General features: G+C 44.1%; 1 protein-coding gene across 4 annotated transcripts in view; it reads right to left on the reverse strand.

The window, feature by feature from the left end:
* Positions 1-6,192: 6,192 nt before the first annotated feature.
* The window catches only part of LOC106581099 (kin of IRRE-like protein 3), a 311,742-nt gene continuing 289,964 nt past the window's right edge, over positions 6,193-27,970 (reverse strand). Inside the window, exons 7-16 of one of the 4 annotated variants that reach the window (XM_045703858.1) lie at positions 24,285-24,433; positions 23,981-24,108; positions 23,240-23,366; positions 18,301-18,401; positions 17,267-17,465; positions 15,632-15,739; positions 15,239-15,322; positions 14,843-14,952; positions 14,079-14,165; positions 6,193-8,094 (exon numbers count right to left, since the gene is read on the reverse strand). In XM_045703858.1, coding sequence (XP_045559814.1) covers positions 7,618-8,094; positions 14,079-14,165; positions 14,843-14,952; positions 15,239-15,322; positions 15,632-15,739; positions 17,267-17,465; positions 18,301-18,401; positions 23,240-23,366; positions 23,981-24,108; positions 24,285-24,433 — 1,570 coding nt within the window. In that variant the 3' untranslated portion in view covers positions 6,193-7,617. Of the gene's footprint in view, positions 8,095-14,078; positions 14,166-14,836; positions 14,953-15,238; positions 15,323-15,631; positions 15,740-17,266; positions 17,466-18,300; positions 18,402-23,239; positions 23,367-23,980; positions 24,109-24,284; positions 24,434-27,970 lie in introns of all 4 variants that reach the window. The other 3 variants (XM_014162828.2, XM_014162832.2, XM_045703859.1) reach the window with 3 other exon arrangements.

Genomic DNA, 27,970 nt, shown 5'->3' on the forward strand with positions numbered 1-27,970 from the left:
ATTTTTTCCTAACCTGTATTATAATCATACAGCTATGTAGACAAGCACTCACACATCAACACTAACCCTTCTCACAAAGAAAAATTAACAAGCACTCTTGAAGGTGAAATGAAGACACGTCCAGACAGTTTTATATTTTTTATTATAATATTTTTTTATTCCCCAAATATACAGAGCAAAAGCATCATAGATTCACAGAACAGTACGGGTAAAATTATTATTTTTTCATATTTTTTCATTTGTTTTAAATACAGAGGGCCACTGCTTGAAAATAGTGGTTTACCCAGTACAATGTTCACTTTCTCTTTACATTACAGTATATACGTTGATGATTCACTTTGTACATTGACTTTTAAAACTTCCATGTCAATAGCTTTTTGTAGCATGTTATTGAAAGACTAACAAGATATTGATAGGTAGAAAATAAAATGGAGAGTGTTGTGGCATTTACACTGTAAATGTAGAGATTGACTGTCAGTTTTTCCAGTTTGGTTGGCATCTTCTCATGTGCACGCTGTCTTAGTGTTGGCAAAGACATCATTCGTTGCGAGAAACTATACATAACCATAATGCACCATTTTCAGGCAGAGCTACATTATGACAGTGTCAGTGTTAGGCATGACATAATTCTTCATAGATTTTTTATCATATTTAATTCAGACCAAGCAAAGGTCACTGATGCAATATAGCCACTGGGCACAGATATCATTTCAAAGAGAACTATCCACCAATCTGAGACTAGCTCACCCCTCTCTCCTCTACCTCAGAAACAGCCTTGTGGGATGGGGAAATTGTGGACCAAACAATGGTCATCAACACCACTGAAAAATAGAGGATTTACCTTCCTGGCTCATTGACCCTGGCAAATGGATGTTGTGTTTTATCAGGGAAGTGCAGCAACCCCATGTTATCGTTGTGGGCTTATTTATTGATCTGTTTGGCCAAGGCATATTTCTACAGCATGGCAAACAGCACCAGCTGGTGCCAAACAAACACCCGTCCTCAGGTCAAACATGCAGACTGGTGTATGCATACCCACATGGGCTTTGATTCCCACTGCAGTGCATGTGATGAGCATGATGAGCAGACTCCGACGGTAGCGAGTTGGAAGTTGGGGGTTGGTAGTAGGGTAGAATGGAGGGAACCCGGTTACCACTCCCTTTTCCCTGGATAAATAACTGCAAGAAACCGGCAAATTATAATACATTATTTATATGAACAGCATGGCGTTAAATAGAACTGTTAAATTATATGGAATGTCTAAATCTGGCTTCTCTACAGCCTCTGCATGATGAATCATCAACGCTCAGGGTGGGGACAGACAGCCCGCCTCAGTATGGAGCGCAGTTCACAATGCATGTAGACCTATCATCTCATCATAGTAACTTTTTGTTGTTGTGACAGGTAGGCCTACATTTGCTGCAGCATAGTCTAACCTACCATAATAAAAAGACTGAATGCGCATCTAATTTACCAATCTCCATCTGGCTTTCGGGCTAATCGTATTTTTTTAATTGTAAAGAATTTTTTTTTTTAATTGCAGCTGCGTTTTTAAAACAGCCTATCACTCGAATACCAGCAGCCTTTCTCTCTCTCCATTAGTTCCATTCAAAATAGATAATTCTGTTCTAGATTGATTTTTTTTAACCTTTTATTTAACTAGGTAAGTCAGTTAAGAACAAATTCTTGTTTTCAATGACGGCCTAGGAACAGTGGGTTAACTGCCTTGTTCAGGGGCAGAATGACAGATTTTTACTTTGTCAGCTCGGGATCTTGCAACCTTTCGGTTACTGGTCCAACGCTCTAAACACTAGGCTACCTGCCGCCCCATATATATAGAGAGATGTCTTAGCTTACCTCTTTCAGGTTATAAATTATATACATAATTACCCTTATATTTAGCTAGTTAATGATGGGTTATGCATAATAAGCTTCTAACTTATAGCCTCTGTGTCTTGCTCAATATGGACATACCTGTGCTCTGCTGGCCTCTCTCCTTAAACAACTCTCCTTAGCTCTTGGAGTCCCATGCAGGAAAAGCAAGACTAGAATAGCTTGCTGGACAAAATAGTTTTTAGCATTTCTTATACCAATAGACTATTCGAAGAGGGATGTGAGCTCTTGCTTGATGAATGTTAAATACAGCAGCCAATATAACTTATGGGTAGTTTGAAAGAAGAGTGAACGCACGATGATGGTAGGCTATAGCAGTTATTTATTTAGGCCCATAGGCTAACCATTCAATCTTTGTGAAGAGAAGTGAAAGCCTTCTTCATCTAAGTTTTGTCCTATATTATTCAAGGGTGTCATTAGAATGATGACGATAAGGACAACAAAAGTTATTTCATTTAGGCTATCTGTTGAACGTGAGGAGGAAATGAAGCAACAATAGAGAGAGGAAGCGGAGGTAGTCTAATAACATTATGGGAAATATTATGAAAGGTATCTACAGTGAGGGAAAAAAGTATTTGATCCCCTGCTGATTTTGTACGTTTGCCAGGTGACAAAGAAATGATCAGTCTATAATTTTAATGGTAGGTTTATTTGAACAGTGAGAGGCAGAATAACAATAAAAAATCCAGAAAAACGCATGTCAAAAATGTTAGAAATTGATTTGCATTTTAATGAGGGAAATAAGTATTTGACCCCTCTGCAAAACATGACTTAGTACTTGGTGGCAAAACCCTTGTTGGCAATCACAGAGGTCAGACGTTTCTTGTAGTTGGCCACCAGGTTTGCACACATCCCAGGAGGGATTTTGTCCCACTCCTCTTTGCAGATCTTCTCCAAGTCATTAAGGTTTTGAGGCTGACGTTTGGCAACTCGAACCTTCAGCTCCCTCCACAGATTTTCTATGGGATTAAGGTCTGGAGTCTGGCTAGGCCACTCAAGGACCTTAATGTGCTTCTTCTTGAGCCACTCCTTTGTTGCCTTGGCCGTGTGTTTTGGGTCATTTTCATGCTGGAATACCCATCCACGACCCATTTTCAATGCCCTGGCTGAGGGAAGGAGGTTCTCACCCAAGATTTGACGGTACATGGTCCCATCCATCGTCCCTTTGATGCGGTGAAGTTGTCCTGTTCCCTTAGCAGAAAAACACCCCCAAAGCATAATGTTTCCACCTCCATGTTTGACTGTGGGGATGGTGTTCTTGGGGTCATAGGCAGCATTCCTCCTCCTCCAAACACGGCGAGTTGAGTTGATGCCAAAGAGCTCCATTTTGGTCTCATCTGACCTCAACACTTTCACCCAGTCGTCCTCTGAATCATTCAGATGTTCATTGGCAAACTTCAGACGGGCATGTATATGTGCTTTCTTGAGCAGTGGGACCTTGCGGCCGCTGCAGGATTTCAGTCCTTCACTGTGTAGTGTGTTACCAATTGTTTTCTTGGTGACTATGGTCCCAGCTGCCTTGAGATCATTGACAAGATCCTCCCGTGTAGTTCTGGGCTGATTCCTCACTGTTCTCATGATCATTGCAACTCCACGAGGTGAGATCTTGCATGGAGCCCCAGGCCGAGGGAGATTGACAGTTCTTTTGTGTTTCTTCCATTTGCGAATAATCACACCAACTGTTGTCACCTTCTCACCAAGCTGCTTGGCGATGGTCTTGTAGCCCATTCCAGCCTTGTGTAGGTCTACAATATTGTCCCTGACATCCTTGGAGAGCTCTTTGGTCTTGGCCATGGTGGAGAGTTTGGAATCTGATTGATTGATTGCTTCTGTGGACAGGTGTCTTTTATACAGGTAACAAGCTGAGATTAGGAGCACTCCCTTTAAGAGTGTGCTCCTAATCTCAGCTCATTACCTGTATAAAAGACACCTGGGAGCCAGAAATCTTTCTGATTGAGAGGGGGTCAAATACTTATTTCCCTCATTAAAATGCAAATCAATTTATACAATTTTTGACATGCGTTTTTCTGGATTTTGTTGTTGTTATTCTGTCTCTCACTGTTCAAATAAACCTACCATTAAAATTATAGACTGATCATTTCTTTGTCAGTGGGCAAACGTACAAAATCAGCACTGTAAGCGTCAGCCAACTAATTATACAAATAGGCCCTAGTATATTTCAAAATTAAAATCAGATTCTAGCCTATACTTGTAACTTTGTAGGCCGTATGTGCTGCACCAGAATCACATTTTGTCTCCCTGCTTTATCATGATTTGAATGATATACATAATTCTAGTCCATATGATACAGTATAATACAATACAGTACAGTAATACAGTTTACACTCAAAAAGATTAGCCTACTAGAGCTAGTTTAATTTATGTACCCAAGAGAGCATATAGCTAGCTACATCTATGGGCTTTTATGTTTTTCTGTCGTGCATATCATATACTCTATGTATTGGATATCGGCACAATCATTTTGACTTTTTTGGCCTTGGGCTCATTAAATGTATTTAATGTATGGCTCATCAGGCTCAGGTAGCATCAAGGTTGAATTTTCGATCAAAGCTCTAGTCAAATCCAGACATAGGCCTATTTATATGATTTATAATGCTTTTGAATGACACTTCCGGCTTTGGCGGGGTTACCCAGGAGAAAAGTGATTTGTTCTCGGGATGGAACATTTGTAAAATACCGGGAAGATATTCAAACCTAGTTGGTAGAGTGGCATTTCAATTATTAATCCATCCAGTTTGCTGGTCACACAAAGAGAGATGTTATAAAACCTAAAAAACATTGTGTGTTTGGAGTTGCTGCACTGCGGCCCGAGTCAGTTGGTATTATTCTAACCCATCAGTAAGACAATGCTGTATCTGGGAACTGAAGCAAGTGGAAGAGAGTCTCTTTTCTCTAGGGACATTCTAGCTCCTATCTCACCCCATGAACAGTTCCCGTGCCAAACCCTAGAGCCAAACAGCTTTGACCGTGTGACTGTGTGAGAGAGACTGCCACAAAGAGATTAAAAACTGCTCACACAAATCACTCGTTTGCAAAGACAAGCTTGGTTGGAGATGTCAATGAATGCTGAGAGAAAAAAAAGGGACGGATAATTGATTGTCTGTCTGTACAATATTGATGGCATAGGGATTTGTTTTGCCCTAATATACTGAAAACTGACCGAGAAAAGAAATAACAGCAAAATTATATACAGAGAGCATTTGAGATTTATATACAGTGTTCTAAGCGGCAAGCTGGATTATCAGCATTGAAACAGACCTTTTTGTGTTTAAGCCGCACAATGGGCGCCAATCCATTTGTAAAATTAGAGTCAAACCACCACCACTCAAGTAGAAAAGCCCATTGAAATGCCTTGAATATAATCACATGTAAAGTGCTTACAGAAACAACTTTCTCATTTGTCCAAGGTACTGTCTAACTCTTAAAAAGGATTTAAAATTTTCAGCAGACAACACAAGTGAAGGACTAGTTAATACATTTGATATCTATTCCATTGGCCGAGTAGTCACGCAGAGGAAGACTAATGCAAAATGATGAGATACAAGAGGACTGTTTTAGATGTTAAAAACAGGAAATGACATCACCATTGCAACTCGGTGTCCACTGTATTGCAGTAAAACTGGAACGTTGTTTTTCTGGCATTAGGCAACATTTTACCCTTCTCTAATGCTTTATCTAATACCGATCAAACTGATGTTAGATAGCAGAGTCTGTCTGTCCAGACCTAGAAGCCACCCACAGGCAAACATCTTTTATAGGCTTTTGAAGACTAACTGATGATGTAACATTTGACGTATTTGCGAGGGTATATTGCAGACTTGTAATATAATGTAACTAACTGACACTCCAAGAACGGCGCTTGAGAATTAATGTACATCTGCCGCACCCACTTAAGACCTCCACAATGGAGGACTCGTAAGTCTTGTATTGTATGGTAGCTCAGGCCTGACTGTATGGTATGTGGTGATATGTAGCGTGGTGGCAAAATGATGTACTGTATATTTTAGTCATTATCACCAACACCACCACATTGATTATCACATTCAATAGAATGTGCTGTACTGGTTTAACATTACCGTGGTTGGTCTTGTCTAGTGTAGTACTACTTGTCCTGTATGTGACATGTCCTGTGTTTCATGTGACTGTGTTGCCCTCCACAGCAGGCTAGATAGCAGAGAGGAGGCATTGTGGATCTACCATACAAGTGCTTTTGTCTTTATCAGTGATGGGGTTTGTTTCTGTGTTTCCCTAATCTCTCAAATAAAATGACAACAATGATAATGGTGAAAAAAGTGAAATTCCATATCTGGCATGTACATACACTCACTTAAAACAGTCAGTGTTTATACAGTAGTCTCACAGCAGCCAAATTAACAAAATACCAGAAATCAAAACAACAATTTACATCACATATTCCTATCCATTTCCTTCGATGAGCAGCTAGATCACAGTAGGTATACAGTTTGGATTGACTGAGCTCCAGTATTAACATGGTATTGGGAAAGCCACATGATGAAAGCTCTGATACACAATGTTTACATTTGGTTCCGCAGGCAGCATCCTATCATGTGGACATGGCTGATGATATAAAGCAGTTAGTATGAGAGACTTCACATTACATGGGTAGGACAGACATTATAGTCAGGCAGCTATGCTCTCCTCCATTTGAGCTGGCATGGTGCCGACAGGTTGACTGAGAAAAACCCACCCCCTTCTTTAAATAGAACACACCCCGTTCTGCTTCTGAATGTAAAAGTTTGTCTCCTGAAATGTCTCTCGGCATTTCAAATAGTCCCACTCAAGGCAAGAAGAAAAAATGGGAACAAACTACTCACATTTCCCAGTCCGAGTCCTCAAAACAAATTAAATCAAGCATCTGAGTAAAAATAAAGAATGCTGAATAAAAGATGCGTAATGTACACTGATATTATTCCTTTATCTCAGAGTGACAAACTGTGAAACGACAACTCAGGCTTTCTGAGTTCTGAGGGCCGGGAGCCCGGGGAAAAGACTGCCTTTGGTTAATTGTTTGGCAAGTCTGGACACATTTTAAGAGTTCTACACAAGGGATGAAGTTGGATCAGCCAAACTTAACATAGAGCGTGTGTGAGGGGAGGCTGGGGGGAAAGGGTATACGAGAGAGGAGAAGCTTTGACATTTAACACACATTCACAGTTGTGCTTAGAACTATAAGAGAGCAGCAGAATATTGGCTTACACATACCAAGTGATGGGTGACTTTTGCCACCCATAAGAGAGTGGTTGCGCTTTGAGTTAAAGACAAACTTGCTAGCCCCCAGCCACAGCGTTTGGTTATTTTTCTCCCTTATATGGGATCCTATTTCTACTGTCTATCAGTGCAACAACCACCTCCACACTTGAGTTGTGTCCATGTGGCACAGCTACTGTTTGTTTATGGTTTATGGGCCTTTATTTACTAAGTGAAGAACTGGGCAACAGGAGGTGGTTTCTGATGAGCTTAGGATGGGATGTGGGGGGAAATGCCAGGTATTTTAAACACTGGTTGGAACACAGAGAATTCTGAACAAGTCCAATGTGAGTTAAAGCCACCTATTTCAAGGCTTCTCACAAACACATCATGTGCTTTGAAACGTAGGTCCCTTTTCAGGAAGATGTATGTTTCCCATAGTTCCAATCCACGGCTGGATACCCCAGGACAGGCAGGCCCTCTCTGGTGGTCAGGTCAGACGTGGGTCTGCATGCGCTTCTGGAGGGGCCGTGTGAGGTCTGAGTTCTGGGAGGAGGACTGGGAGTAGTGGGATGAGGAGGAGGCGGAGGCGGAGGCCTTGCTGTCCTTGTCGAACTGCACGTAGCCGTCCTGCTTGCTGTAGCTGCTCACACTGCTGTCGCACTGCGTGTCGATGAAGGAGCTGGAGTCGCTGAGTGATCCTCTCTGGAACTCCCTCTCGCACAGCTCGATGGAGCTGCTGCCCATGCCCAGCACGAAGCGCTGGCTGTAGTCGTACAGGCGGTTTGGCCCGGCACCTAGGGTGGAGTAGATGTTGGTGAAGGACATGCCCGTGGGTACCCGCTGCTTGCCCCCGGTGGTGGCAGCGGTGGGATTCCGTATCTCTGTAGTCTGGTTACCTTGAAGGGTGATGGTGGGGGTGGAGTGGTGCTCCTTGAAGGTGTTGACACTGTAGTATCCATTGGTGGGGTCCTTTAGGAGGCAATATGGGAGAGGAGAGAATATAAGAGGAGAAGAGGAGAGGAGGAGAGGAGATGAGAAAGTTAAAGTAGTTTAATTAGTTTTATCATTGTCAATTTTGAAAAATTACCCCACTGGGTATGCCTTGTTGGCAAAGCAGAATAGACGACAAGAAAATATTTTTCTAAGTGAGGCAGAAGTCTGAAAAGCAGTACATCTCTGGAGGGAAACAGACTAAAGTAAGTCATCCCATCGTTTATATGTATTTATTCTTCTCAAAGCTTAAACAGTGTCAAGGTCAAACTGGCTTTAATTACCATTCAAATTGGCATATAAATAAGGAAACAGGCTGCTGCTGCATGTGTCAGGTCTGAACCGGGAAAAATAGTAGCTAAAGCTCAATATTATGATTTAGTCTTCTTTTGCATAAACCTCTACAATCATGTTACTTGCTAATTAACAGGCCTTGGTGATTCACAGTTTGGCAGCCAACAAGTCCTCCCAAAGTTCACTAATACCCCAGTTTAATTGGGCCCAAAACGGTTTGTGAAAACAAAGTCTTGAATTTGATGTATGCAAAATAAATGACTTGTGTGAAGCCATGGCTGCCGTGCCAAGGTTGCTATTGTCACACAGCTCCTGGCTCTTGCCTCGATGATGCTGTTGCTAAGAAGCAGCCGTGACAAGGCTATGAGAATGAACGTGAATGTCAAACCCAACGAGCACAATGCCGCCATGGTTGCAGTGCCGAGGTTGCTGTTGTCACACAGCTCCTGGCTCTTGCCTCAACGATGCTGTTGCTAAGAAGCAGCCGTGACAAGGCTGTGAGAATGAACGTGAATGTCAAACCCAACGAGAACAATGCTGGATCCCAGAGGAGCCATGCTAATCATGGCGAAATGGCACAGCTATGACAACCTGAGAGAATCCTCATTATGAGTGTCATTATCAGACTTTGTGTCCCCTTATCTGGTGTCTGGTTCTTGGTGATCTCCTCCCATACACACACTCATCAGTGTGGATCAAAAGAGCCAGGTCCAATGGGAACAGGTATGCAGACAGAACACCAGATGAATACTCTTGTGTACTGGGTGAACAATCATCTGTACAATGGCATAAACAAACAGGACCACAATTTTGTTTTCAGCTCTTGATTCGTTTTAGCGTTTTGTGGGGTGAGTCTGAATTGGACATTATCCATAGTGAGTTGTTTGTTCCACAGTCTAATGATATTATCTGTGTGTCTCGTTTGAAGGAGGTTCTTATTTCAATATTTATTTCTTCAGAAGGATTATGCCATATCTCCCACACTGTAGATGTGCTAAACTCTGCATGCCGAGTGAGGTAATGATGAAGTGAACAGCACAGTGCTAGTCTAATTGAGGAATTTACATATCTGAGAACCAGGGGGCCTCTTGTTAAAAGACCCCATACTGACTCTTTGCCTGTCTGTTTTAACTATAGCTTCCACAACTGCCTTATATTCCACTCCAAGTGAGTGTTTATGTTGAAATAACAAGAACTGGTGTCATGCGTGAGACGGGTCTGGAACAAAAGCAGTGCAGGGACTGTCTTTCTATTCATAGGCTTACTGCTCATTATCAACATAGAAAGGTACAGGATAGCCACCTTTATATTATACAGAGGGAACGTTTAATACTTGTTGCTTGTACAGTAGGTCCAGACAGGTATAGTGTGCTGGATTTTGTGAGTCTGTTATAGTGCTATTAACATACAGTAATATATCTGTTGTCAGAGTGTTGGCAAATTAGAAGCTTCTCCTTTGCGAGGCACAGACTCACCAAGTCCTCCAAACTGTATCTAAAGTAGCAGTAATGGGGCTTCTCTGGCTTAACAAGTATTGTTGATTGAGCATACTGCAATTCTAGCACTTCATTTTTGTCACATTATGAGCTCTTTCATTATTTTGAAAATATGAGGAAGGCAATTAACGCGTTGAATTATAAATTATTGGTTTTGGTTGAATACAATGGCTCTGGAAATTTATTTTCACTTTTAAGTGATTTGATTGCAGAAATGGTGAACTCTCATTACGAAAGTTTAACACTGATTCTTCTTTGCCGAAGTGTGACTAATGAATATTACAATGCATCATACGATATGGTGAAGAAAAACGTTCTGAATTTATTTTTCCAAACCATCCATCAGTGATTAAAAATGTCATTTTACAATACACATACATACAGTTGAAGTCAGAAGTTTACATACACCTTAGCCAAATACATTTAAACTCAGTTTTTCTCAATTCCTGACATTTAATCCTAGTAAAAATTCCTTGACTTAAGTCAGTTAGTCACTTTATTTTAAGAATATGAAATGTCAGAATAATAGTAGAGAGAATGATTTATTTCAGCTTTTTTTTATTTTATCGCATTGCCAGTGGGTCAGAAGTTTACATACACTCAACTAGTATTTGGTAGCATTGCCTTTAACTTGTTTAACTGGGTCAAACGTTTCGGGTAGCTGGGTGAATAAGTTGGGTGAATATTGACCCATTCCTCCTGACAGAGCTGAAGTAACTGAGTCCGGTTTGTAGGTTTGCTCATACACACTTTTTCAGTTCTGCCCACAAATGTTCTATAGGATTGTCAGGGCTTTGTGATGGCCACTCCAATACCTTGACTTTGTTGTTCTTAAGCCATTTTGTCACAACTTTGGAAGAATGCTTGGGGTCACTGTCCATTTGGAAGACACGTTTGCGACCAAGCTTTAACTTCCTGACTGATGTCTTGAGATGTTGCTTCAATATATCCAAAAAGTTTTCTTTCCTCATGATGACATCTATTTTGTGAAGTGCACCAGTCCCTCCTACAGCAAAGCAAATCAAATCAAATTTAATTTGTCACATACACATGGTTAGCATATGTTAATGTGAGTGTAGCGAAATGCTTGTGCTTCTATTTCTGACCATGCAGTAATATCTAACACGTAATCTAACAATTTCACAACAACTACCTTATACACACAAGTGTAAAGGAATGAATAAGAATACGTACATACAAATATATGGTTGAGCGATGGCCGAACGGCGTAGGCAAGATGCAGTAAATGGTATAGAGTACAGTATATACATATGAGATGAGTAATGTAGGGTATGTAAACATTATATAAAGTGGCAATGTTTAACGTGACTAGTGATACATTTATTACATCCAATTTTTTATTATTAAAGTGGCTAGAGATTTGAGTCAGTATGTTGGCAGCAGCCACTCAATGTTAGTGATGGCTGTTTTTCAGTCTGATGTCCTTGTGATAGAAGCTGTTTTTCAGTCTCTCGGTCCCAGCTTTGATGCACCTGTACTGACCTCACCTTCTGGATGATAGCGTGGTGAACAGGCAAAGGCTCAGGTGGTTGTTGTCCTTGATGACCTTTTTGGCCTTCCTGTGACATCGAGTGGTGTAGGTGTCCTGGAGGGCAGGTAGTTTGCCCCCGGTGATGTGTTGTGCAGACCTCACAACCCTCTGGAGAGCCTTACGGTTGTGGGCGGAGCAGTTGCCGTACCAGGCAGTGATACAGCCCGACAGGATGCTCTCAATTGTGCATCTGTAAAAGTTTGTGAGTGTTTTTGGTGACAAGCCAAATTACTTCAGCCTCCAGAGGTTGAAGAGGCGCTGCTGCGCCTTCTTCACCATGCTGTCTGTGTGGGTGGACCATTTCAGTTTGTCCATGATGTGTACGCCGAGGAACTTAAAACTTTCCACCTTCTCCACTACTGTCCCGTCGATGTGGATGGGGGGCTGCTCCCTCTGCTGTTTCCTGAAGTCCACGATCATCTCCTTTGTTTTGTTGACATTGAGTGTGAGGTTATTTTCCTGACACCACACCCCGAGGGCCCTCACCTCCTAAATGTAGGCCGTCTCATTGTTGTTGGTAATCAAGCCTACCACTGTAGTGTCGTCTGCAAACTTGATGATTGAGTTGGAGGTGTGCATGGCCACGCAGTCATGGGTGAACAGGGAGTACAGGAGAGAGCTGAGAATGCACCCTTGTGGGGCCCCAGTGTTGAGGATCAGTGGAGTGGAGATGTTGTTTCCTACCCTCACCACCTGGGGGCGGCCCATCAGGAAGTCCAGGACCCAGCTGCACAGGGCGGGGTCGAGACGCAGGGTCTCGAGCTTAATGACGAGTTTGGAGGGTACTATGGTGTTAAATCCTGAGCTATAGTCGATGAACGGCATTCTTACATAGGTATTCCTCTTGTCCAGATGGGTTAGGGCAGTGTGCAGTGTGATTGTGATTGCGTCGTCTGTGGAACTATTGGGGCGGTAAGCAAATTGGAGTGGGTCTAGGGTGTCAGGTAGGGTGGAGGTGATATGGTCCTTGACTAGTCTCTCAAAGCACTTCATGATGACGGAAGTGAGTGCTACGGGGAGATAGTCATTTAGCTCAGTTACCTTAGCTTTCTTGGGAACAGGAACAATGGTGGCCCTCTTGAAGCATGTGGGAACAGCAGACAGGGATAAGGATTGATTGAATATGTCCGTAAACACACCAGCCAGCTGGTCTGCGCATGCTCTGAGGACGCGGCTAGGGATGCCGTCTGGGCCGGCAGCCTTGCGAGGGTTAACACGTTTAAATGTTTTACTCACATTGGCTGCAGTGAAGGAGAGGACACAGGTTTTGGTAGCGGGCCGTGTCGGTGGCACTGTATTGTGCTCAAAGCGAGCAAAGAAGTTGTTTAGTTTGTCTGGGAGCAAGCACCCCCACAAGCTGATGCTGCCACCTCCGTGCTTCACCTTTGGGATGGTGTTTTTTGGCTTGCAAGCCTCCCCCTTTTTCCTCCAAACATAACAATGATCATTATGGCCAAACAGTTATATTTTTGTTTCATCAGATCAGAGGACATTGCACCAAAAAGTATGATCTTTGTCCCCATGTGCAGTTGCAAACCGTAGTCTGGCTTTTTTTATGGAGGTTTTGGAGCAGTGGCTTCTTCCTTGCTGGGTGGCCTTTCAGGTTATGTCGATATAAGACTCATTTTACTGTGGATATAGATACTTTTGTACCTGTTTACTCCAGCATCTTCACAGGGACATTTGCTGTTGTTCTAGGATTGATTTGCACTTTTTGCACCAAAGTACGTTCATCTCTAGGAGACAGAACGCGTCACCTTCCTGAGTGGTATGATGGCTGTGTGGTCCCAGTGTGTTCATACTTGTGTACTATTGTTTGTACAGATGAACGTGGTACCCTCAGGCATTTGGAAATTGATCCCAAGGATGAACCAGACTTGTGGAGGTCTACAATTATTTTTCTGAGGTCTTGGCTGATTTCTTTTGATTTTCCCATGATGTCAAGCAGAGAGGCACTGAGTTTGAAGGTAGGCCTTGAAATACATCCACAGGTACACCTCCAATTGACTCAAATTATGTAAATTAGCCTATCATAATTTTCTGGAAATTTCCAAGCTGTTTAAAGGCACAGTCAACTTAGTTTATGTAAAATACTGACCCACAATGAATAGTAAGTGAAATTATCCGTCTGTAAACAATTGTTGGAAACATGACTTGTGTCATGCACAAAGTAGATGTCCTATAACCGACTTGCCAAAACTATAGTTTGTTAACAAGAAATGTGTGGAGTGTTTGAAAAATGAGTTTTAATGACTCCAACCTAAGTGTATGCAAACTTTCGACTTCAACTTAGCTTTATGCTTGCTGTATGGTTTTCATTCGAAGTTATTGGTAACTGGTAGTGCCAGTGTTCTCTGCATTCTAAAACATGTCTCCTTCACTTTGAACCTCTAGGGCCATACACATCCTGATTCCTAATACACCACCTTGGATGACCCCTTAATTCATTAAATTAAACTTTAATTAGATACATTTGACCCCTGGTCTTATTTAGCCAATGTGGAAGGAAATGGTCCTGTTGAAGATCAACCTCTTGCCTGCCTCCTCCTGTCTTTCTCCTTCTCCTTCTCCACCTCTATCTCCTTCCGTCCTCTCTCCATCATCCGTGTTCCTGGACCTACCTTGATATGCTGGTACTCTTTCTCATCCTCTTGCAGGACCTCTAGCTGCTTCAGCACTGACTCCTGCTGGAACTCCCCGCGTTCTACCTGCACACAGACAAGGAACGTTTAGAAATATGACGTTATCAAAACAGCCAGCATGCAGGGATATCACTTTCGAAAATTTCTGTAATAATTTTCAGACACATTTCAACTTCACTCGGGCGAATAACTATAAATAATGTATCCATGAATCTCATTAGAGAAATGCAGATATGTAAGGTATCACATGCAGACACATGAACTCCCATGAAGTGTTAATAATATAATCTAACGCCCCTTGCTGAAACCATAGCCCTGGCTCTTGGGCCTTTTCAAAGCGAAGAACTTATGTAGTCCCAAAAAATGAGGCAGGGTTTTTTAATAGACAGACATAGGGCACAATTAAAACTGCCTGTGCCTCCTAGAAGAGTTTCACCATCTCCATAGCTATGCCTTACTGTGGCCTTTTCCCTCACAGGGAGAAATAACGTGGGCCAGTTCTCTAGATATAGGCCAACACAGTGCATTGATCACAGTGAATATACAGTACATCTACACACCTCAGTGCTGTTCCATTATGCAGCAGGTTGCTTTTGTGCCCTAGTGAAGTGCTATTAATGCTATCCCAGAGATAATTAGCATTCATTATCTGTGAGTTTAAAGAGGGCTGGAGGGGATATGGTTTTCTGTTGTTTTTACGTTGGGTACAGAAGTGGAAATGGTGGTAGGACACTCACACTCACCATCAGTTGCTTCATGGCGGTGTGCTCCTCATTTTCCCGGGCCGCGTTGTGGTCTTTGTGTACAATCTCCACTCGAATGTCGTTCTTGGCTGACACCACCCCTTTCAGATCTGATTGAAACAATAGTAAGTTACAGCTCAAGATGCTGAGACACACAATATTCACAGAGACATTGCACTTCCCCCAATAGCTTCAATACACTGGACTTCAAATCCTCTTGGCATGGCTTTTGAAAGTAGTGTCCCTTTCCCAACAGTACAGAGCAAGAGATTACGTTTCTTTTGTTTTGTTGTCAAGATAAGATTATTTTCTACGTACATAAGCACATCTCACACTGGCCTTGCGGTGGCTCATTTAGAACAATGCGGTTCATACTATCATATAACAAAGTCTTACTTTCTGTCTTAATTTTGCTTGAAAGTTCTCTCTGGTGAGCACAGATGGAGACGGGTAGTGAGGGCATTACCAGGTGCGCTTCCTCTGTGGTATACAACAACAACATGCTGAATGCTAGTAAAAGGTCCCACACAGGGACTCACGCACGCAGCAGCACAGTTTTGGAAAAGCGCAATGGCTGACTGTTTCTAACCTGAGGCACTGTTAGGGATGGAGTTTTGAATTTGAACGTTAGACAGGATGGAAGTAGCTGTAGCTAGCAATAAATAGTCAGGTAAGTTATACTGCTCAATTATGAGACATGAGCCCTCACACCCTGTCTATCTCTTGCTGAGGACCATGCCTCATTTTGCTTTGGCATGCAGCGGGTTGCACAGGTACGGGGATACGTACTTCTCTGAGAGCGGGTACAACAGAAAGCTCCGATGGTCCCTATGAGGACGATGAAAGCCACCAAGGCCCCAACTGCCACCCCGATGATGACCGCCACCGGGAGAGACTCTGTGGACATCAAAATATTCCCTTCTACAATAACACATTGCAAATACAACCAGTACACTACACACATATAAAGTATGCATTGATAGAAACATATAAAACAAGGACCAAAGTTCAAACAATTACAGTGTAAAATAATAAAGACATTACTTAGTTTTACAAATACACACATCTCAAGAACATATTAATAATAAATATTTTCCCAAATGTTTTGATGGCCAACATAAGAAATATCTATATAAGGTTGATAGAAAACATGATTTGTATTTTAACATATTTCTTATTACAGTGCTGATTCCTTCCATTCACATTTAATTCATACTCACAAAAGTGGCTGACAGTTTTTTCATTGAGTGGATAAATAGCAACAGGGCTGTGAGTTGAGTCAGCCTAATCCTTAAAGGAATAATTTGAGATTTTGGCAATAAAGCCCTTAATCTACTTCCCCAGAGTCAGATGAATCTTCATGTCTCTCCGTGGTTTGAAGGAAGAAGCGAAATTACTAACTAGCGTTAGCGCAATGACTGGAAATCTATGGGAACAGCTAGTATGCTCCTGTAGATTTCAGTCATTGTGCTAACGCTACAGTAGTTAGCATTGGCTCGCGAAACTACCTCAAACTTCCTTCATACTGGACAGAGACATACAAATGGTATCTATGAATTCATCAGACTCTGGAGAAGTAGCTAAAGGACTTTATTGTCAACATCTCAAAGTATCCCTTTAAAGTATCTATGCGTGGCCTGATTCCACTGTTATAATGAAGACTTAGACATCCACCTACATGAATTACCTCCCCACACTTTAAACAAACGCAACACAATAGATAGCCTTTTCCCCAGCATTTACGTCTATTTAATTTCTTAATTAATCAATGTCCCTTTCATATAAGCCAGCAATACAGTATAATTTATGGGGAGTGAATAAAAACAAAACTTCCCCATTGAAAAGACAGAGCAACACATCCAGCTATGAAACCCAGCCAATCAAATACACACTTTTAATAATAAAGCATTGGTATAAAAAAAGCCATAGTGGAATATTTGTGTTGTCATGTGGTATGACTACTGATGTGGTATGACTACTGATGTGCTATGACTATGAATCTGCACTTAAGTTGAACCATATCTTAACTAGCTAATTAATTAGCTACAAATTACTCACACTGTGACTGAATATACAAAATGAGTGCAGTAACTACAAATGCAGTGGCTGTTTATTTCATACTGTATCTGTCCGATTTCAACAGTCTGGGTCATGCGATTGTCCTAAAGTGAAATATTGTGAAGAATTGATAAATCAGACACCACAAAAATGTCACTCAAACGAGATAGGGGTTGTCAGCACCTAAACACTGTATGATGCATTGGGGTAAATTGTGGTTTGTGGCTGATAATGACAATGGTTGGTTCAAATCCACTGACACACACACTCTCTAGTTGACACACAGATTCTCTACACTACACTAGAACCACGGCCACCACAGTGTTGAAGTAGAGAAGGTGGAACCTGTTGAACCTTGGCTCCCACCTTGTTCCTTGAGACGGATGATCTCCGTGTCAGACCCAAAGCTGTTCCAGGCTGTGCAGTTGTAGATGGTCTGGAAGTCTGCAGGGACGATGTTACTCATGGTCAGAGTAGAGATGACACCTTCTTCGGTGCTGACTGTCTCCACTGTGTAACGGCCAGATGTCCCTGACTCCAGCACTGTCTCCTTCCATGACCAGGCCTGTAAGGGAATCACAAGGTAAACATGAGGGGGGAGGAGTTCCCCATCTTTCACTGGGTGATCTGGAGCAAGAAGTACTGTTCTAATTGAAAACAATTGATTGCTGACAAATAAGATGAATTGCAAGCACTTTTCTGGTTGTTAAAACATATTCATAAGCATGGAAGCAAAATTACTTTCACATTTATGTTGGATAAATATTCATGCTACCTCTTTAGACCCTCCCATCAAATCAACAGCATATTAATTATGCAGCAAGTTAATGCCAGTTATCAACACACAAAACATTAATTTGTAGATTGCAATTATGCCAAAACACACACACTCACATGTACACACTCACATGTACACACACACACACACACACACACACACACACACACACACACACACACACACACACACACACACACACACACACACACACACACACACACACACACACACACACACACACACACACAGTTAATGGAACAAGAGAGGGCTCTGAGAGAGTAGGCTGTTTATCTAAGGGCAATAAATCTTAATGGGATCTGTGCTAACAGAGCATCAGCATGCATTACATTAGAAATTAAGGGTGTAAGCTTGCCATGCTTCATGCCCTCCCATTCATACAAAATCAAGCAGTTAGAATACTATTATATTCATTAAACTGATATCTTTCTCAGTTGTATTGCATGTTTTCTTAGATGGTTTAATGAAATGCTGATAATGCAGCAGGAGCCCTGTCAGGGCACCATGGCTGTAATGCGACCCATATACCATGCAATGCTGTGGCTAGTAGAGATAAGTAAAATAGATAGATATTGAAGGAAGTGGTGTTGGTGTTACTCACAATGCGGTCTGGAGGTGGAGTGCTCCGGATGAAGCACTTGATCTCGCCCTTCTCCCCATGAAGAGCCTGATGTGTTTGGGTACTAGAGATGGTTGGTGGGCCTGTAGAGAGGTCACAGAGGAGAACATATCAACACTGTACCATGAAGGCCAATCACAAACCCACATATTACCACAATCCACTACTGCCAGATTCCTGTGGGTTCAGGTTCATGCCATGTAACACTGGTTCAATCAGGTTGTGCTGCATTCAATTAAGCGGTAGACTGCATTCTTTCACATAGTAAATCCTACTTCCAATTTCCAACTGACTCGGAATGCCGGCGCTGAGGTTTGCATTGTGGTTTGATGTGAACATCTCATCCAACCTCCACAATATCACCAAGGGCATGTGTGGGCCCAAAAAGTTATGGTGCTCTTGATTTCTCCCACTATGATAAAGGTCATGGTGGTGAGTGGAGAGGCATTTCTATGGGCATAATCATGATGGGAGAAATGTCATTGTGGAGAGATAACACTCCTCCCTGTGTCTCTGCACATTCAATGTAGCTCGCCAGAGCCTTGCACTTTGACCCACAGAGATTCCATCCATCCACCTCCTAACAAGACAACAGAGGAAGCAGTCTATCAGATTAAATGGCCAGTAAAAACATTGAAAAACTTTTTTTTTGTGATTTAAGATGTATAAGTATAGAGTAGTGGGGAAACAACTTGATTAGTAAGGTGAGCTTCCTGCCAACTCCCCTCCAACCTGTTCCCTGGCATCTCTTTGCATGTACATAATTGCAGTTTATTACCTGTCTCTTATTAAAATAAATTAGCATTTTAATGAGATTCTGGCAGATGGTCTCTCGGTATGCCACTTCATGCAGGAGACTGGGAGTTTGGTTGCTGATTCTGTGGAATGATTGCTGCTGTCACGACTTCCGCCGAAGTTGGTCCCTCTCCTTGTTCGGGCGGCTTTCGGCGGTCGACGTCATCGACCTTCTAGCCATCGCCGATCCACTTTTCATTTTCCATTGGTTTTGTCTTGTCTTCCATCACACCTGGTTCCAATTCCATCAATTACATGTTGTGTATTTAACCCTCTGTTCCCCCCCATGTCCTTGTCTGTAATTGTTTGTTGTAGTGCTTGTGCACGGTATGCTGGTATTTACCGGGTTTTGTTTGACCCATTTATTGTATTTGTTCTGTTGACAGTGGTTTATGGTTATTAAACACAACCGTTGTAAATCAGTTTCCGCTCTCCTGCGCCTGACTTCTCTGCCGCCAGTAGCATCGCATTACAGCTGCAAACAACACTGCATTGAGCACTATGCCCCAACACCACTGTCTTAGCAGCCTATGGTGGACTGGCATGGGGGCCCGGTCTGTGTGTGTGTGTGTGTGTGTGTGTGTGTGTGTGTGTGTGTGTGTGTGTGTGTGTGTGTGTGTGTGTGTGTGTGTGTGTGTGTGTGTGTGTGTGTGTGTGTGTGTGTGTGGCTGGAATGGGCTTCTGTGGTAAACACACTCAGATCTATTCCTCCCGGGCTGCCCAAGGCGAGCGCTGGTGGCTCGGGAGAATCTGCTCTGTGGATCAGGGCTGTAAATGAGGAATATAATTAGATGGTTTTATCTCCCTGCCTCAGACTGCTGGGGTGTGGTGGCTCCTCCAGAGGAAAGGGAGGTGTGTGTGTGTGTGTGTGTGTGTGTGTGTGTGTGTGTGTGTGTGTGTGTGTGTGTGTGTGTGTGTGTGTGTGTGTGTGTGTGTGTGTGCGCAGACTGTCTGATCAGAGAGAGAGGGAGCTGGTGGGTGGTGTGAGGGCTCCAACTGTCGGTGGACACAGTCGATATGGTCGGAGATTTTTTTTAGAGTATGAAATGGGCTGCCTCAAAATCTGATTCTTTGTTATTGTTTGTTCATCACCTTGTCGAAAGAGCCTACGTCAAAGACTGGGCCTTACATTTGCAAACAGAGTTGGAAGTATAGTCTGAGCTTTGCAAAGGTGTGTCCTTTTGTGCTTCCTTGCAACAGCTCATTTCAAAGCACCTCAGAGATGTTGTATTCTATTACAATCTCTGTCACACCCATTTGAATGGTATTTCTCAACTGAGTTATTAATTTGTGCTGGTTTCTTTAAGCTCTGTCTTGGCACTTGGAGAAGGAATGAAATGCTAATTTATTGAGCAAATAAAGACTATGTCTGGCAGAGAAAAATATAACTACAACAACATGGTTGATGCCCCGTGGGAGACTAGAAGGCACATTGGCCCACTTTCTCCATTAATGTGTTAATGTGCTCCCTCTCCCTGGGCTGCCTAACATCTGATTAGACAGACAGAGAGACAGAGAGACAGAGAGACAGAGAGACAGAGAGACAGAGAGACAGAGAGACAGACAGACAGACAGACAGACAGACAGACAGACAGACAGACAGACAGACAGACAGACAGACAGACAGACAGACAGACAGACAGACAGACAGACAGACAGACAGACAGACAGACAGACAGACAGACAGACAGACAGGAACACACACCTACCAAGACATACACATGTGGAAAGATGGACAGACTCATACCTCTACGAACAAACACTCATTCAAATATAATATGTCCAAGTTCATTGATAGGGACACAAACACATGTAGGCTACAAATCTCAAGCAAAAATTCCGCCATATACCTACTAGTTTTCTCTGTGTGTGTATATTGCACAAGGATGCATTGAACACACGATCAAAAAACAAGCCCAATACAATATCTTCACTCAAACAAATATTGAAGCTCAGACGATATGTTTTTGTGTGAGGATGTTAAACTAGAGCGAGCAATACGTATCCATTAGTGACTTCAACATAAACTGCCTCCCCTGCTAGCTATTTGATTATAATTAAATTACACCAGTCCCCAGGGAAGGAGAGGATTCTCTTGTCTGTGTTGCTGCGCAGTGGGAGTCGTTGACATGCAACGGAAGAAAGAACATATTGACAAATTATAAACACATGCATTTCAATTGTTCGTGTAAAATGATCCAGGCATAAGCCACAGGAAACAAATAGCAAAACATGCAAACACGTACACACACACTCCCCCACACCGTGCATATACTCTTGAGTATTCCTCAGTCTTTCTGAGACACGATCAAGGCATCTCCCAAAATGCACGGTCATCAGTCATGCCCTTCTTTCACTGTCAGATCCAATTGGATCCTATTGGATGTCAAAGACTGCAGGTTGATGAGGGCTGAGGAGGATACAGATTCATCTGCCATAAAGAAGACAACTTAAAACAATCAAGCAGCAAACCATGGGAGAGTCCTCTCCACATGCTGCCACTTCAAACACTCTGTTTGTGCTTCCTCGGCTTGACAATCTGATTTGCTGAGAGGACTGGGCAGGTTAGAAATGGGAACATTTCGACTGAGGACCCATTGTGTGGTTTTAAGAAAGCGTGGATTTCAATTGTTCAGACTGTAACAAAGAATTTGGTTTTTTAATGTCAGAGACAGATCCAGGCCGTGAGGCAAGAGAGGCAGAAGAACAGGCGAACATAAACAAATAAAAGAGAACTAAACACCAATAAAGAAGCGCATAACGCTTGACTGAAGTTTCATAACGCTTGACTGAAGTTTCATAACGCTTGACTGAAGTTTGACTGAAGTTTGACTGAAGTTTGACTGAAGTTTGACTGAAGTTTGCAGAGACCAAGCAAACATTTTCCACTTTGTGTTATTTTTCCCAATGTGTGTTCTATGAGTTATGTTATCACTATTATTATTAAAACAATGCATCTTCTCTTTGTATCGTGTTGTATACAAAAGTAACGCAATCCCCATAGCTCGTTGTACATGAAAGAAAGAACAATTAATTTGGAAAAATAAACTTGAACAGAGATTTTGTTTACTACTCCAGACAGTAAAAGGATGCTGGGATAAAACAAAACTGTTAAGATGTAAATTAGGAATGACTTTGCTCCATACTATTGGAGCTCTGATCTTGAACAGAACTAGGCTATTGATAGAAAAGGGGCTCATAGCACACACTAGTGGTTGTAATCCAATGACGAAATGGGCATTTTGATGCCATTCTCTCTGATGCTCAGCTACTGTACAAGTTTAAAAATAAGCAACAACGCTGCTAACAACAGACATTGTACGATTGCATTCAAGATATCCAATATATTGTTGAGGACAATACCTCACCAAAATCCTTTTGTCCTTTACTTCTATCTACCACCCATGCAAACGGACATGGTGAGAAAATGCCCTTTAAAGAACGTGTAAATTCTGCGACTGAAAGCTGCTGCAACACTAATGCACGCTCTGTGCATACCAAGCGGTGTTAATGAAGTCATTTGTCTGTGAGTTGCGGGGTCTCCCACCATTCCATTGCTCGGCATTCATTAGTCAGTCACGGCCTGAAAACGCCAACCTCCCTCTCCTCGACTCCTACAGAATCTAATCAGCATTAAAGCACATTTCCTGTGTTTAAGGAATATAATGCAATATCCTGGATGTGCTAGCTATATTATCCATCCATCTCTGTGTCTTTCTAAGGACTGATGAAACATAATGGAAAATAAAATGTCAAGGAAATACATTTTCATGCATCTGTTACACACGTTACCACCAGATCAATGCTGTGAATCTCTCTGCTGTAGGCTACTACGCACTGTAGCAGAGATGTCTGCAGAGTTGAATTTGAAACCTTTTTCTAGAGTAAATACTGTACATTGAGAGATGGCCCCACTGCATACATTTATTCAGAGCTTGAACACCTAGAGAGACCTAATAGCAAACCTCCTTCCCCCGTATTGTTGGAAAGTCTTTGGGGTGAAGATATGTTTTTGTGTGTAAACCACAGACGATGCTCAGTACAGGCTGTAGTGATAAATTGCTTTCTTCTTAGCAGATGTGACCCACAAACCTCTCAAAACATTCCTGACCAGTGTGACACTTACCGTTGACGGTGAGAGAAACCTCCTTTTCCCCGGCGCCGACTCGCGGAACCACGGCACGGCACACATATTTCCCAGCATCTTCCTGCCTCACAGCCTTGAGTGTCAGGATGTTCTCGTTGCTTAGTACCTGCCGCACGGAGGTCAAGAGTCACTGAATGAGCAGCGAGAGGTCACCTTCTCATTTGAGGCAGCACAAAGCAGCCTATGCTCCTCTTAATGCCTTAAAGGTCACCTCTCTTCTATTATTAAAATCCAATTTGGGACCAGGCTCATACGAGAGAGGGGCGGTTTTGGTCTCCATCTCCAGGCTCGGAAGTTTGATGTGTACGGAGTTGAGGAATGAGCCTGGCTGGCAGATCAATTGCATGCCCCTTTGCTCACCTCAACACATCTCCGGCCAGGAGTCAGGGAGCAGGGCTGCTAACGAGCCCGAACCGCTAGCTGCCTCAGGATTTTGAGATTAATGAGATTTTGAAAACAACTGATTTGAGCTCAAAGGGCACTGCTTTGTCACCTGAATCCTGCATGACTGCTGCGGTTAGATTTTTTATAATTAATGAAGTTACTGCTGTGGCCAGCATGATATGGGGGTGGTTGTGAACAACATACCAATATAAAGTAAATGTCATTGAAAGTATAGGCTAACCTGATTGGAACAATGGATCACAATCTACAGTGTATTGCACCTAGTCAAAACATAATCAAGAAATGATGAAAGACATTGGATAAGGGAATACTTACCACTCCAGAGCCCCTCTTCATCCAGACGATGGTGAGGGAGGGGTTTCCAGTCCAGGCACAGTTGAATACAGCATCAGACCCCAGATCCACCTGTAAGGACTGGGGCTCTGCAGCCATGCGTGGACCAACTGCAGGAACACAGACACAGTCAGTAAATTCAACACAACGCCACCAGCAACACAGAACACTCTATAACACAGTGCCATACGGTCAGCTACAGAATGTATCTAAATAGGATGCATAACATTGGGTGGACATCAATATTGGTTAGCCACAGAAAGAGCAACACAGTAGTAGCACTCACAGTAGACGTCGACGTTGCGGCTGATGTTGGTGCTGCCCAGAGGGTTGGTGACCTCACAGGAGACTGGCTCGGTGAAGAAGGAATGGTCCACAATGACCTCATAGGTGTCCCCAGAGACCTCCTTTATCACATTGCCTCCTTTGGCCCACCTGTAGTGAAGGGAAAGAAAGAAAGAAAGAAAGAAAGAAAGAAAGAGAGAGAGAGAGAGAGAGAGAGAGAGAGAGAGAGAGAGAGAGAGAGAGAGAGAGAGAGAGAGAGAGAGAGAGAGAGAGAGAGAGAGAGAGAGAGAGAGAGAGAGAGAGAGAGAGAGAGAGAGAGAGAGAGAGAGAGAGAATTAGCAAATTGCTTTGACCTTAAAGTTGACCTATGGTCGCCTGGCCTATAGTTGTCAGAAAATACTCTGCTGAGGGCCCAGAAGACATTTTGAACACACGTTACCACCAGACCAATATGAAGAATGGGTTGCTTCTGACTAATAACGTTTCAGTCCCAGTCATCAGTGAGGGATGATGGCACCTGTCTGAAGGATGAGAGGATGAGGGGAGAGGAGGGAGGGATGAAACATTAAGACAGTTTCTCTCCTTCCATGTCAAGACCACGTTGTTCTCTGAATAAACCATTCCTGTGCAGGTTCTCTGCTGGCTTCAGCATATTTTTGTGGCAGCCATCCAGCCATCCATCCCCTGACGATTCCAGCAGACACGTACTGTAGGGTAGAGTCACCCTGACGATGCCGGCGGACACGTACTGTATGGTAGAGTCCCCCTGACGATGCCGGCTGACATGTACTGTATGGTAGAGTCCCCCTGACGATGCAGGCTGACACAGACTGTATGGTAGAGTCACCCTGACGATGCAGGCTGACACGTACTGTATGGTAGAGTCCCCCCCTGACGATGCCGACTGACACGTACTGTATGGTAGAGTCCCCCTGACGATGCCGACTGACACGTACTGTATGGTAGAGTCCCCTGACGATGCCGACTGACACGTACTGTATGGTAGAGTCACCCTGACGATGCAGGCTGACACGTACTGTATGGTAGAGTCCCCCCCTGACGATGCCGACTGACACGTACTGTATGGTAGAGTCACCTTGACGATGCCGACTGACACGTACTGTATGGTAGAGTCCCCCTGACGATGCCGACTGACACGTACTGTATGGTAGAGTCCCCCTGACGATGCCGGCTGACACGTACTGTATGGTAGAGTCCCCCTGACGATGCCGACTGACACGTACTGTATGGTAGAGTCCCCCTGACGATGCTGGCTGACACGTACTGTATGGTAGAGTCCCCCCTGATGATGCCGACTGACACGTACTGTATGGTAGAGTCACCCTGACGATGCCGGCTGACACGTACTGGATGGTAGAGTCCCCCTGACGATGCCGGCTGACACGTACTGTATGGTAGAGTCCCCCTGACGATGCCGGCTGACACGTACTGTATGGTAGAGTCCCCTTGACGATGCAGGCTGACACGTACTGTATGGTAGAGTCCCCCCTGACGATGCCGGCTGACACGTACTGGATGGTAGAGTCCCCCCTGACGATGCAGGCTGACACGTACTGTATGGTAGAGTCCCCCTGACGATGCCGGCTGACACGTACTGTATGGTAGAGTCCCCCTGACGATGCCGGCTGACACGTACTGTATGGTAGAGTCACCTTGACGATGCAGGCTGACACGTACTGTATGGTAGAGTCCCCCCTGACGATGCCGACTGACACGTACTGTATGGTAGAGTCCCCCCTGACGATGCAGGCTGACACGTACTGTATGGTAGAGTCCCCCTGACGATGCAGGCTGACACGTACTGTATGGTAGAGTCCCCCCTGACGATGCCGACTGACACGTACTGTATGGTAGAGTCCCCCCTGACGATGCCGACTGACACGTAGTCCCCCCTGACGATGCCGACTGACATGTACTGTATGGTAGAGTCCCCCTGACGATGCAGGCTGACACGTACTGTATGGTAGAGTCACCCTGACGATGCAGGCTGACACGTACTGTATGGTAGAGTCCCCCTGACGATGCCGACTGACACGTACTGTATGGTAGAGTCCCCCTGACGATGCTGGCTGACATGTACTGTATGGTAGAGTCCCCCTGACGATGCAGACTGACACGTACTGTATGGTAGAGTCCCCCTGACGATGCTGGCTGACATGTACTGTATGGTAGAGTCCCCCTGACGATGCCGACTGACACGTACTGTATGGTAGAGTCCCCCCTGACGATGCCGACTGACACGTAGTCCCCCCCTGACGATGCCGACTGACATGTACAGTATGGTAGAGTCCCCCTGACGATGCAGGCTGACACGTACTGTATGGTAGAGTCACCCTGACGATGCAGGCTGACACGTACTGTATGGTAGAGTCCCCCTGACGATGCAGGCTGACACGTACTGTATGGTAGAGTCCCCCTGACGATGCTGGCTGACATGTACTGTATGGTAGAGTCCCCCTGACGATGCAGACTGACACGTACTGTATGGTAGAGTCCCCCTGACGATGCTGGCTGACATGTACTGTATGGTAGAGTCCCCCTGACGATGCCGACTGACACGTACTGTATGGTAGAGTCCCCCCCTGACGATGCCGACTGACATGTACTGTATGGTAGAGTCCCCCTGACGATTCCAGCTGACACGTACTGTATGGTAGAGTCACCCTGACGATGCCGGCGGACACGTACTGTATGGTAGAGTCCCCCTGACGATGCCGGCTGACATGTACTGTATGGTAGAGTCCCCCTGACGATGCAGGCTGACACGTACTGTATGGTAGAGTCACCTTGACGATGCAGGCTGACACGTACTGTATGGTAGAGTCCCCCCTGACGATGCCGGCTGACACGTACTGTATGGTAGAGTCCCCCTGACGATGCCGGCTGACACGTACTGTATGGTAGAGTCCCCTGACGATGCAGGCTGACACGTACTGTATGGTAGAGTCCCCCCCTGACGATGCCGACTGACACGTACTGTATGGTAGAGTCCCCCTGACGATGCAGACTGACACGTACTGTATGGTAGAGTCCCCCTGACGATCCCGACTGACACGTACTGTATGGTAGAGTCCCCCTGACGATGCCGACTGACACGTACTGTATGGTAGAGTCCCCCTGACGATGCCGGCTGACACGTACTGTATGGTAGAGTCCCCCTGACGATGCCGACTGACACGTACTGTATGGTAGAGTCCCCCTGACGATGCAGGCTGACACGTACTGTATGGTAGAGTCCCCCTGACGATGCCGGCTGACACGTACTGTATGGTAGAGTCCCCCTGACGATGCCGACTGACACGTACTGTATGGTAGAGTCCCCCTGACGATGCCGGCTGACACGTACTGTATGGTAGAGTCACCCTGACGATGCCGGCTGACACGTACTGTATGGTAGAGTCCCCCTGACGATGCTGGCTGACACGTACTGTATGGTAGAGTCACCTTGACGATGCAGGCTGACACGTACTGTATGGTAGAGTCCCCCCCTGACGATGCAGGCTGACACGTACTGTATGGTAGAGTCCCCCTGACGATGCCGACTGACACGTACTGTATGGTAGAGTCCCCCTGACGATGCCGACTGACACGTAGAGTCCCCCTGACGATGCCGGCTGACACGTACTGTATGGTAGAGTCCCCCCTGACGATGCCGGCTGACACGTA

Source organism: Salmo salar, chromosome ssa20 (assembly GCF_905237065.1).
Source record: "Salmo salar chromosome ssa20, Ssal_v3.1, whole genome shotgun sequence".
NCBI classification, from domain to species: domain Eukaryota; kingdom Metazoa; phylum Chordata; class Actinopteri; order Salmoniformes; family Salmonidae; genus Salmo; species Salmo salar.